At 34.0% G+C, this 13159-nt stretch overlaps 1 protein-coding gene across 2 annotated transcripts in view; it reads right to left on the bottom strand.

The window, feature by feature from the left end:
* LOC127878148 (uncharacterized protein KIAA0825-like) overlaps positions 1–13159 on the bottom strand; it is a 50892-nt gene that overhangs the window by 35221 nt on the left and 2512 nt on the right. For both annotated transcript variants that reach the window (XM_052424584.1, XM_052424585.1), the window contains exons 2-8: positions 11832–12009; positions 8633–8801; positions 7872–8074; positions 6842–6976; positions 5013–5596; positions 4115–4267; positions 310–545 (exon numbers count right to left, since the gene is read on the bottom strand). In XM_052424584.1, the coding sequence (XP_052280544.1) occupies positions 310–545; positions 4115–4267; positions 5013–5596; positions 6842–6976; positions 7872–8074; positions 8633–8801; positions 11832–11965 (1614 nt within the window). In that variant the 5' untranslated portion in view covers positions 11966–12009. The remainder of the gene's footprint in view (positions 1–309; positions 546–4114; positions 4268–5012; positions 5597–6841; positions 6977–7871; positions 8075–8632; positions 8802–11831; positions 12010–13159) is intronic.

Below are 13159 nucleotides of genomic sequence, written 5' to 3'. Positions count from 1 at the left end.
CAGAACAAGGTTCATATTGCTATTGGTACAAGAGGGCTGTACTCTCAATTATTATTAATGAGGAATATTATGTGACTTTAAAAATAGGGGAAAACAGCATTAACACCAATATGTTTAAATTTCATTTCAAATATTGTATCTCCTCACAGGCCATAAATGATTAATTAGGCTGAATAGCAGAAGATGTCATTACAATTCTTTTTAACTACACACAATAAATATATTTTTAATGTAAATAATTACAATAATTATTTACAATGATCCTTCAATACTATGACAAGAAGAAAATATGAAGTCAACAAGCATCACCTTTGAAATGCACCTAGGGTAGTCAAGGCGACCACCAATGAGTGACTCAGGAACATCAACCACTTCCAAGGTTTGCTGCGTGCTCCACATGTTCTGTTCTGCCTCCATTCCTGCCTGACAGGTGCTCTGAATCTGGTGGGTTATTGAGGCAGCAAGGTCGGGTGCCACCTTCTTGAAGATAATCCTCCAATGCCAGTGTATTTTCTCCTCAGCCTTCATCTTTTCAACCACTTGCACTAAGACAGAAAATAATGCTTTATGGTAGAAAATAGTCCCAATCTAATCACATTTAGAGATTTGTAATCTATTATGAAATTCCACAACCTTGATTACAATATCTATGTACTTTGTATTTCCTTATAAACCTCTTTAAGGAACTTTACATTCTTAAAGAGGGCTGTCTATTAGTAGTTCAACCAATGACATTTAATTATAATTACATATACAAGAAAAACAAGAGCTGTCCGAAGACATGTGCGCTCAACTATTCTTCCTCTTTGTAAGCATTGTTGATATTTTCTGTCAGTCACTTGATATAATGATCACAAAGACATTTTTGAAGTTCTGTAATAGTGAATTAGTTTATGTAAACAATAAGCTGCATTAACAAAAATAAAAGCGAGAAATGTGATAATGAAAAGAACCTTTATTAAAACAGTTGAGTTTAATTGAGTTTGAAACCAATGTCTACATGTTAGCTACACACACAAATACAGCACAGTACCTAAATCAGAATTCAAATACTTAAGCAAAAACCGTTTTCTATGTTAAATAACAATGACCTTGACCCAACTGGCCCCAAATGCAATCCTACCTTCAAACAAATTTACATCCCAAATAATGTTAGCAAGTGGGAACACTTTTTGTATCTTCAGTAATAGTGACCTTGTCTCCACTGGCAGTAATCCTGCAGTAGATCAGGCTGTGACCTACTGACACACACAATTTCAGCAAAATACTCCCATAGAAATATGCTTAACATCAGGACAGAATGGTACGACTGGGACATTTCAGTGAAAAGTCGTGGTAACAAAACGTTGAATGTGTAGTTTATTATACAAACATCATAATCAAACATTAACATTAATATTGACAGTATTTGCAATGATCATTTTATCAATATTACCGTAATTACTATAAGTTTTCGGACACTCAAAATTGTTGGATCCCCCTTCTTAGCCCAAATTTATAAAAATGTGTGACTCTAAATTTTCATGAGAATTTCCGTGAATAAGTAATTATTCTATGCTACTTAACCAGAATTCTGCCCTGTCTCCCTTATCTGGCAACTCTTCGATTATGCGTTTTTACAGCTGGATTTAGGTCATATAAAGTGGCAGACAAATGCCTTAAGGCAATAAACCATTACATTTGCGTTATTTGGGTAAATATATACACCTGTAATAGACAATTGATTCACCCATTAGCTTAAACTCTTAAAGTGAAACATGTTGAAAAGTAATTTATACTATACAACCTGGTATTTTAAAAGCATGTGCTGAATATTCATTGAAAGAATACGCTATACAAATGGCATTCCCATATGCTAAATATTCACTGAAAGAATACGCTATACAAATGGCATTCCCATGTGCTAAATATTCACTGAAAGAATACGCTATACAAATGGCATTCCCATGTGCTAAATATTCATTGAAAGAATACGCTATACAAATGGCATTCCCATGTGCTAAATATTCACTGAAAGAATACGCTATACAAATGGCATTCCCATGTGCTAAATATTCATTGAAAGAATACGCTATACAAATGGCATTCCCATGTGCTAAATATTCACTGAAAGAATACGCTATACAAATGGCATTCCCATGTGCTAAATATTCATTGAAAGAATACGCTATACAAATGGCATTCCCATGTGCTAAATATTCATTGAAAGAATACGCTATACAAATGGCATTCCCATGTGCTAAATATTCACTGAAAGAATACGCTATACAAATGGCATTCCCATGTGCTAAATATTCACTGAAAGAATACGCTATACAAATGGCATTCCCATGTGCTAAATATTCACTGAAAGAATACGCTATACAAATGGCATTCCCATGTGCTAAATATTCACTGAAAGAATACGCTATACAAATGGCATTCCCATGTGCTAAATATTCACTGAAAGAATACGCTATACAAATGGCATTCCCATGTGCTAAATATTCACTGAAAGAATACGCTATACAAATGGCATTCCCATATCCAATCATCAATCTTACATTTTCTCTTAGTGTCTCTTAATTTTTAATACTTTTATTTTTTGTCTCTAATTTTCTGACACATGTATTCAAAAATGTTGTTTGTGATTTTAAAAAAAAAATTAATAATTTTCAAGTGTCCAAACACTTAGAGTAATTACTATCGTTGCATAGTCTAAGTTCGTGGATAGCTTAAGTTCGTGGACTGTCAGTTTGGAATAACTACACGCGCTAGATTTTGACATCCTGGAGACGAAAACCGGAATTGTGTATTGCAAACTATCTTTTTACAACTGAGAACAAAATATTTGAATGAAATGCGTTCTAAACAGGCAAACAAATTGAATAATGGCCATAAGTGTATTTTACCTCCATTTGCATAATGCACAAATTTCCTTTGCCAAAAAAATCGGTAACAAAATACATAAAACCTATTTTGCTCACTTTGTTTATATACAGCGTTCTATTGACACTGTATGTACACAGCCTCGTACTCGATTTTTAAATGCTTTTTAGGCAATGTAAAATAAGAAGTGTTTTACGGTACCTGGTTCCTTATGCCTTTTTATTTAATGTACACATGCGGTTAGTGTGTGGCTATGATATTTATTAGAGAAAAAATCATTTTTAATGATAAATAATCAAATTATAACGAAAAATCAACTTTTCTGAAAAAAAATATTTCACTATCATAGGTATTTAACTCAAAATGACCCTAAAGCGAGGTGCATCACTTTGAACAGCCATACCATCATCAGTTGTGCACGAACTCAGTCTTATTCAACGCAGAAATTAATTTACTTTCCGGAAATGTACATATCTTGCCAGATTTCTGCAAATGCAAGGAAATTTATTTCTGCGTTGCATTTATAAGACCAAGTTTGTGAAAATCTCTGTACACTTGATAAAGTTATGCCTGTTTTCGGGTGATCTTGAGTTGGATACCTTATTATAATATATCATATATATATATATATTTATTTGATAGTGAATTTTTTTTCAAAAAGTTGATTTTTCGTTATATTTTGATTATTTATCATTCAAAATGATGTTTTCACTAATAAATATCATAGCCACAAGCTAACTTACTGTGTTAATTTACAGGCCAATTCAACTCCATTGAAACATTAAATATTTCATTAAATAATGTTCTTTATAAATGTTCAATGTTCAGTTACATGTATTTTTTTATTGTTTTCATTCATGTATTAAAAAATGTTTAGAAAGCACACATTTCTACATTTGGCCTAATCAGCTGTTCTGGAGTAAGGACGTCACATGTGTCATCCATGAACTTACATGAATTCAAAATGGCAGTTCATACTGATGGATGGTGTTTGTTAACTTGAATTTGGAAGACAAGATTACAATTGAATTTGATTCTTTGTTATTATTTACATAGGTGAGGATTTAATTTATGATTAATTATATTAATTTGATCAAAATAAAAATATAATTACTTATAAAACTGTTCTATTTGTTATATCCACGAACTTAAGATAGACCAGGATAATTCTTTGTGTTCATGACAAAGGGGAAAGGTATTTATTAAAGATTATATGCTATATAAAAGATTCGTAAATAGTGCATACCTCTGGGCCCAGGCGGCTGTTCAAAAGTGACAGAGGACGTGGATACACAGGAGGCCAGCAGGCTGTCAGGCGTCCATGTGTCAGAGTCTATGCTCAATGTGGCACTGGCTGGGCGCCGCATCAGCTCTGGGCTAGAACTGGGCTTTAACACACCTGCACAGGAAACACTGAGGTCAATGAATTTAAATGAGCCTACTTAACGCATGTGCATTTAATCTTGGCCGACATTTTAAGCTTAAATGAATTTATTTTTTAAGGATGTCTCTTCTAAATAAAATTTCAGTCTCTATGAAAGTGTCGTTCCTGATTAGCGTATGCCAGCTACACAGTCTAATCAGGTATGACACTTTACACATATGTAAGATGCCTTATTTTCCCACAGCGCTCAAATATTACATGTATATCACTGACTTAAACAGGCACTGGTGATACATTAATCTTTTAAATAAAAAATATCCATCAGCAAAACCATGTAAGGAAAACTTTCTTTTTATGAAATACGTACATGCAGACTTTATGATAATTGCAGAATATATATTATCTACAATAATTCACATGTACATTCACATGTCATATTATGAAAATGTACTCATATATACATGTATCAGGTTTACAAGTTAATTAAGTTCCAAACATCCAATTTAAAGTTCCAAAACATCTTAAATACACATTGAAATGCATAAGTATACTATACATGTACTGCAGTGAACACATACATGACTGTATTGTTGCTTTCAATTACTGTTGCAGAGAGTGATACTCGTCCTTATTAAGAGTGAATAAAATATATATATATAATCATATACATTACAAATAAATGATTTTCAAAATCTAGTACATGAGAATAAACATAGCACCCAGTAAACATCTAAGACAGGTATCTATCACTCATACAAACCCTTCAAGCTGCCTTTCCTGTGTGATTTCTTGGTTGATATTCCCCCAAAGTCCCAGACGGTGGCTCTCTGAAGGCCATCAAGATGATCCTCAATCTGCTGTAACGTGGTCACAATATTCAGAATGACCTTTATGTACTTGACTGGTATGAGCTTTTGCACATTCCCTGTTGACAACCTATCAACCATGTTGTCCACGCTTTCAACACTCTGTGCGGACTTCAATTTCCCATTCATGTCCTGTTTGCTCTTCGACTTTCTTAAAGAACCCTCTTTAGTCAGTCCCTTTACCGGACCCTTCCCAGACGAATCCTGCAACTCATCCACCACCTCGTCGACAAGTGCTGACATTTCATCCGAGTACTTCTCAAGATATGACTTCTGAAATGCCTGGAATATTTTGGACGCTTTCTTGACGACCCCGCTGGTGAGGGTCACGAAGTCCTCGCTCATCATACGTGCAATGATCTGCGCTATCTCTGAGCAGTTACTGGACACTTGAAGAATGTCTGCTGGGACAGCCTCAGACTCTGGTATCAGGCGGCTGAGGCATTTCTCTAGCTGCTGAACTCTCACTGCATGGTACCTGGGGATTGCATAGTCAGTAAATATGTGAAAGAAAATCCAAATGAGCCATGCTCCGGTAAAAACTTGCTCAATGCCTGTGTGTCGAGTGTTGTCCCATAGTAACCTGTCCAGTCTGCACAAGCTAATCAGGGACAATACTTTCGGCTTTTATTGGATTTTTTATTTAAAGCAATTTTTTTCTTAGCTAAAATCCAGTTTAAGCGAAAAGTGTTGTCCCTGATCAGCCTATGCAGACTACGCAGGCTTATCTGGGAGGAAACTTTTTGCACAAGGATTTAACCCCAAGAGTAAGGCTCTTATTATATATATTACAGAGCAGTGGAACAAAAACACCGTGCTAGTTTACAATAACTGAAGAGAAACAAACAACAAGATGATAATCATGGATCAAAGATGCCAGAGCATTGAAATTAACTTATTTTTTCATCAATGATGATTGATTATTGGCAGAATTGACAATTTTATGATGTATCATAGGACAATCATTTTGTATAAGATTCACTTTGACTTTGTTATTATTTAATAAAGCACAATATAAAAACAGATGTGTTGTAAGAGATCACAAAAATGGACTTGAGTTCCATAACTTCCGGTGCATTCAAATGTTTTGGTAAATTGTTCTTGATTTATAAAGTCCTGAATTCATCAACCTATTTTACCAAAAAAAACAAGTTTCAGGCAAGCAAAATTATGTTAATAACAAGCAAATTCGTTGAATTGATAACCCCCGCCTATATGCTTCTGGACATAAAAGTATTATAATTGACACTAAAAAAAGCATTTTTTCAAGATACAAAGGGCCATAACTCCGTTATAAACAGATGGTGTACAATGCTTTTTGGCCTGCATCATCCTCTTATCCATATACATACTCATACCAAGTTTCAATGAAATACGCCAAAGCACTTCCAAGATATGGCTCCGGACACACAAAAAAGCATTTTTCAAGATACAAAGGGCCATAACTCTGTTATTAACTGATGGTTTACAATGCCATTTGGCGTGCATCATCCTCTTATCCATATACATACTCATACCAAGTTTCAATGAAATCCGCCAAAGCACTTCCAAGATATGGCTCCGGACGAACGGAAAGACTATGGGGGGGGGATAATTAGAATTTTTATATTTTAACTTTTGAGTGGAGAAACCATTAGATTTTTTATGAAAAGTTTGATGAAAAGTAAAAGTTAACGTATGATGAGATCGATATGAACAACATTGTAAGCTCTGTCCCACTTACTTTTCCCAGACCTCCTCTATGGGCTGCAGGGTGATCAAGGCCTGCACATATTTGAGCCTGCGTCTCTCATAGATGTTAACAGCTGGCTCCATGGGGCCCACTGGCAGCAGTGACAAACGATCAATGAAGAAACGCCTACAGGATGAACAATGTCAGAAATTAATGAATTTAAAGAGAGAAAACAAACGGAACTTTTATTTAGTTCAATAATAATTAAGTTCCTATAAAGTATACTGTTATTCCTCTTAGTTTTGGACAATTGCTTTTCTTTTCTTTTTTGTCCAAAAATATAGATAAAACAAGAAGACAATTTATATCCCACGCCAAATAAATTTTGTTTATAGATGGGTGCAAATCCCTTGATATACGGGATATTATTTTATGCTTTCCGGTGGTTTATAAAGAAATATCAGTGAAATAAAACTGATAATTTCACTGTTTCAAACAGTGAAAATTAACAGTGAAAATTATTTTTTTAACGAAATGATGTCATTATCCCAGCGAAATTCTTTAGTTAAACTCTTTAGCAATGTGTTTAAACTGTGAAAAAAAAGCATAAAATAAAAAGAAAATTTGCTGGATTCAGTGGAATATTGATTTTAATTCACTCGTGATCATAGAAAACATATTTTTTCTATGATCACTCGTGAATTAAAATCAATAATCTACCGAATCACACAAATATCCTCTATATCCTTGATATCTTTACACCAATTAAATTTCGTGTTTAAATTGTGTAGTGCATCTGAGATATAGCCTTGAAAAGTTACATTATACAAAAACAACAAAAGGCAATAACTCTTATGTAAGAAAGTGTATGGTTATGGTTCTTTTGCATGGCAATTTTCCTCATTGATATCTACACATTTGAAGTTTTAAGTTGAAATCTTGTACTGTATCTGAAAAGTTACATTAAAGAAAAACAACAAAGGGCAAATACTCTTATTTAATGTAATTAGATTTTCTATGGGACAACAAATGCATCAAAACGTGTATCTAAATATTAAAAACTTCCCTGACAGTCGCTCACCTGAGTCTGAAGGCGATCTGGTCCCACTGCTGAGCAATATGTATCTCACTGCTGTCAGACACTGTGTTGAGGGACATGGTGGAGGCGATGGGGTCCACCACTGCAGCCCTAAGGGGCAGGGAGAGGCCCTGCTGTGAGGAGAGGGATAGCAGGTCCTGAAACACTGCCTCCTCACTGCCAGGCACCGCGTCCAGCATCTTCCACTGTAACAGACACATGGGGCATCAATACTGGTTGGACTTTCATAACAACATGTAAAAACATTGTGTTTTCAAAATAAACATTACTAAAAAAAATAAAAAAAATAACCTGACTTCCGTTTAACATGTTCACCAATCAAAAAGCAAACCAATGACATTGACTAGCACTGTTCACTGTCCTTGGATAATCCTGGAACATTAAAATTGACTGCAATTGTTTTAGAGTTTCATTCAGAAAATGAAGAAACACTTGTGTTTCCTATAAGACATACACACTAACATGAACAACTAACCCCAAAACTTTTTCTAGCATCATTCACTGATTCATTACCATTGAACATAAACACTGGCTTTGCTTTTTATAGTTATTGTTTTATACGGGGATTGTACAACATTTTTATTTCCCACATGATATATCTATATACTACCATAAACAAACTAAGGACCTATTAGCATTCTCCACTTCAACATAAGCACAAGACATCAACAAATATTTTTAGTAATAGTTTCATACAGAAAACGACAACAGTTACATTAATAACCAAAATAACAAAATCTTACAGCATGGTTGAGTATATCTGTAATGGCGTCTGTTTCCGGGTCATAGCAGGAGTCGTTCTCCAAGGTGCGCAGGCTGAGCATACTGAGCAGGGCGTCCCGGGGGGTCACATACTCTTTGCCCACTATTGTGTTGGTCAGCTGCAACATCTCCTGCAGGCACGCATCCAGCCTAGAACCCACAGAGGTGACACACATACAAGGGATTGAATACACTCCATACCTAAGTTTTTTCTTAGGAAAATGAAGCATTAGCAGTCTGCCTCAAAAACTTGTTTGACTTTAGTCCTTCTGACTTTTACCCATGAAGAATTGCATAGCCCAATTGATTGTTTTATACAAATTCTAAATACAAATATAATTTCTAATAGAGTGTACGTATAAATTAATAAATATGTGCACAAACCTTTCATCAGAATTCTACTATGGCCCAAGGCTACAGCCCAATGTGGCAGATACGTCATCTTGCCATGTTTATTATTTTATGTTCATGCTTTTAAATAAAAAGATCTTTGTTAAAGTCAACCAGCAGTCGCCAACCGTATTCATGTTGTCGGTGTAATAACAGGATCTACATAACCATACCAATTAGTATGCATACTCTTAAGTAATGGCACCGTTTAAATTTCCTTGTTCAATTACAATTGTAACCAAAGTAAGCACAATTTTGGTATGATGAAAAAAATTGATGGGACTAACAGACAAAACTAAAAGAAGATACATATTCCCCACATGGAAACCTATCCACGTACAAAATAGCATTAACCTTAAGTATTTTTGAATTATCTCATGATCCAGATTAGTCCAGACAGACTGATGGCCAGATATCAACTGAAATAACAAGCATTTTCCCCATATGGCCCTCAATCCACACACTAAGTTTCATCAACCAAGCTAAAGTACTTTTTGAGATATCGCAGGATCCACATTCTGACAGACTGACTGACATACAGACAGACTGAGGTCTCAAAAGCACAATTTAATCTTTCAATGTCATTCATTAACTGAACTGATAACTCATTTATCTGCAGTGATTAACAGGATGAGATATTCTACGTCAAATGTTCATGAATTGCAAGTCAAGTCCCATATAAAAGAGAGCACAATTTTTCTGACATATTACTTCGCGATATTAACAAGGAAGATATCTATATTTCAGTCTACAGTAAGTAAAAAAAGTTGTAGTTCTTGGTGAATATTGACCATAATAGAGCACCCCAATCTGCTGTGGTAGGGTTAATTTAGAATACTTGTGTTGTTCTCTTACAAATGAAATGTAAGCTATATGCTAACAAGTAAAGCATATCAATATGAAATTATTTTCAGGGTAAATGTTAATATTATACAATGTAATATAAATTTACTGTTGAGTTCACAGATAACAATAAACATTTGTCATGGTTTTGTTTACATTAACCAAATATGTGGTGCACTATTCTAACAATGGTCCTAATATGATTGGACTCGGCGTTCATTCATTTATAAATGGTCTCCAAATAAATGTTATATTTTCGCCTTTTCAGAATATTCTATCATTTTTGGATGGAAGGTTAAAAAAGCTCAGTATCTGCCAGTTTTAAAAGAAGGAACAAGAAGCTGACAAACTTTCCTGTCTCTCTATCATTTTTTAGATGAACAGTGAATCACTGATAGGTTGAAATAAAGACAATCACATTATGCAATCTTAAATATCACCATGTATTATGTTAATTGAACATTAATACTGTTCCAAAATTTCAATTGATTACTACCAGTTCAAAAGACAAATTTACTGTAAAAACAGGCAAATAATTCTAGAAACCCACATTTTTACTACCAGGACCGTTGACCAGGGTCCTGGGGCAGCCTAAAATGTCATGTAAATGGAAAACACTGAATCTGCATACAGCGAACTGTTGCTGTGCCAGCACTACCTGGCTGATATTTCATCTATGAAAATTAAGGCACAGCAACATTGTTATATTCATAGACCAATCAGACTATAACAAGTTCAAAACTCTACAGTGGAATTGGAATTTATACAGCTTGGGCTCAGAATATAGGTTTTTTGCAAAGCCTGAATTAACATTTTAAAATCCAATTTTGTCCGATATGTGTAAGTTCTAAGTTTTTGGACATTTAAAAATTAATTTTGTTCGTGTCTGATAATAAAGATACAAAAAATATTTAAAAATGCAAATGTCTGAAAATTTGGAGACAAAAAATAAAGGTATTTGAAAATTAGAGACACTAAAAACATTTCATTGATGATCAGATGCTGGTATGTAAAGTTTATAGCCGATGATTCGATGCTGGTATATAATGTCTATAGCGTCAATTATTTCAACGAATAGTAGCATGTTTTTGTAAAATACCACACTGTATAGTATAAGTTACAATAATATAAGTTTCACTTTAAGCTGTTGGGTGAAGCAATTGTCTATTTCAGGTATTTATAGTTATTTACCCCATTAATAACACAAATTTAATGGTCTATTGCTTAAGGTGTTCCTCTGCTAGGTTTTATGACCTTAATCCAGTATAAAAACGCATGATTGCAAGTGTCACCAGATATGCGCAACAGGGCAGAATCCTGGTAAAATAATATCAGAAAATTCAAAGCCATAATTTAGGACAAAAACCTGTATGAAAATTTATAGTCAAGAAAAATGATAATTTTGGCCAAAAACTGAAAATTTAGAGTGTCATTCAACTTTAAGTTTTTACAGTGATCCAAATGGTTGTATAAGCAGTGATTAGTACTTCCGACATTAAAATGAAGACAACAGAGACAAATAAATTGGTAATGCATATATTTAAGAAACTTTGTTGTACGTCAATTACGGTACTTTATATCAAATCAACTATAGATATAATACTGACAATTGTTTACCAGCCTTTAATAGTATTTACAAATACACAATGAAATTGTAAGTTGTGTAGTGTGTGTAAGGGCAACACCAAGCAGCTGGATAAGCTCAATGGATAGAGCACTGTGCTAGTGTTCCTGTAAACCTTTCCTCCAGAGGTTACTTTATTGGTATCAGAAGTTAATGGCTTTAGTGCCTAGATTTCCGCATAAAAAGTGAATTGGGGAAGGAGTGTAGTGTGTGTGAGTAACAATCATCCGTCTGATAAGCTCATTTTGTACAGCTTGGGGATGTGTTCCGGCAGTCATGGTTTTGAGCCCCTCACTGTATACAACTATAATACTTATACTAACTCCTTAGCATTTTCCTCAAGATCAATATCCAGATCTGCAATATATGTCTCCATGGCAGCAATACTTGGAACGCCATTCGCCAACAGGTTCTCCATGGGGGGAGCACACTCCCTAAACTGTAAAGAGCTGGCCATCCTCCAAGGCAGATAGATGTAGTCAATTCAAAGAATGATCACCACTAAAATGTTAAGATAATATCAAATGAGCGTAGAATTTAAACTATTTTCTGATTTGCAAGAACAAAGTTTATGAATAGTCAAGCCATGTCAATTTTATTGGCAAATACAAAATAAATTGGACATAAAATTGCTGTTAGTAAATTTGCAATTTGTCAGACATACATGTAGAGACAAATACAGCATGCACAGAAATTCTAAGTACCTGCTTTCAAATCTTAATGATATTTAGTTTTTTAGGGATTCTTAAGTTTCTATTTGTTTATATTGCATTAGATATTATTTATTCACAATTGAACTTAACTCTTTCATCTAGAGGATGTCAACTAACTCTTACACATTGTGAGGATCTTTTCATTTGTGAACTTTCAATCGATAGATACATATACTACAACTATACATATGATACAGTAACCAGCAAAAATCTTATAAGTGATTAGGAACATATCAACGGGTATGACTAGATACCGAAAACAGTACTGTTTTCGCGAAAACAGTAACATGTACCGAAAACAGTGAGATTTCCCGCCTCTACATCGTGATAGTGGCGTTAAACTATGATTTTAATGACTGTTGACTCCAGTATGCGTTTAAATAATGCTTAATATTCATTTTTTCTTTTTTACAAAAAGCATTTTATTCCTGTTTCAAGATGGAAGCAATATATAATACGAGGATATGATACCGAAAACAGTAAATTTACCGCAAACAGTTAGATTTCCCACCTTTACATCATGATATTTCAGTTAAATCATGACTTTAATACATGATAACTTCAGTAAGCATTTAAGCGAAGATTAAAATATGTTTAAGACGGTGCTTGTAATTAAGTCTATGGTAATATAAAAGAATACATTAAGTGCTGTTTTCGCCAAAACAGTAACATGTACCGAAAACAGTTAGATTTCCCACCTTTACATCATGATATTTCATTTAAATCATGACTTTAATACATGATAACTTCAGTAAGCATTTAAGATTAAAATATGTTTAAGACGGTACTTGTAAATAAGCCAATGGTAATATAAAAGAATACATCAACAAAATATATATTTTATTATTTCACACATTTTAGATATTGGTATTTCTGGTAGACAAAATTAAATTAAACGAGCATAAATGTTTTACATAAAGACTGGAAATAAATAACAT

The sequence above is a fragment of the Dreissena polymorpha genome, chromosome 4 (genome assembly GCF_020536995.1).
Source record: "Dreissena polymorpha isolate Duluth1 chromosome 4, UMN_Dpol_1.0, whole genome shotgun sequence".
In the NCBI taxonomy this organism is placed as follows: Eukaryota; Metazoa; Mollusca; class Bivalvia; order Myida; family Dreissenidae; genus Dreissena; species Dreissena polymorpha.
Note: the sequence above shows the minus strand (reverse complement) of the source record. Positions and strands in the feature narration are given on the sequence as shown.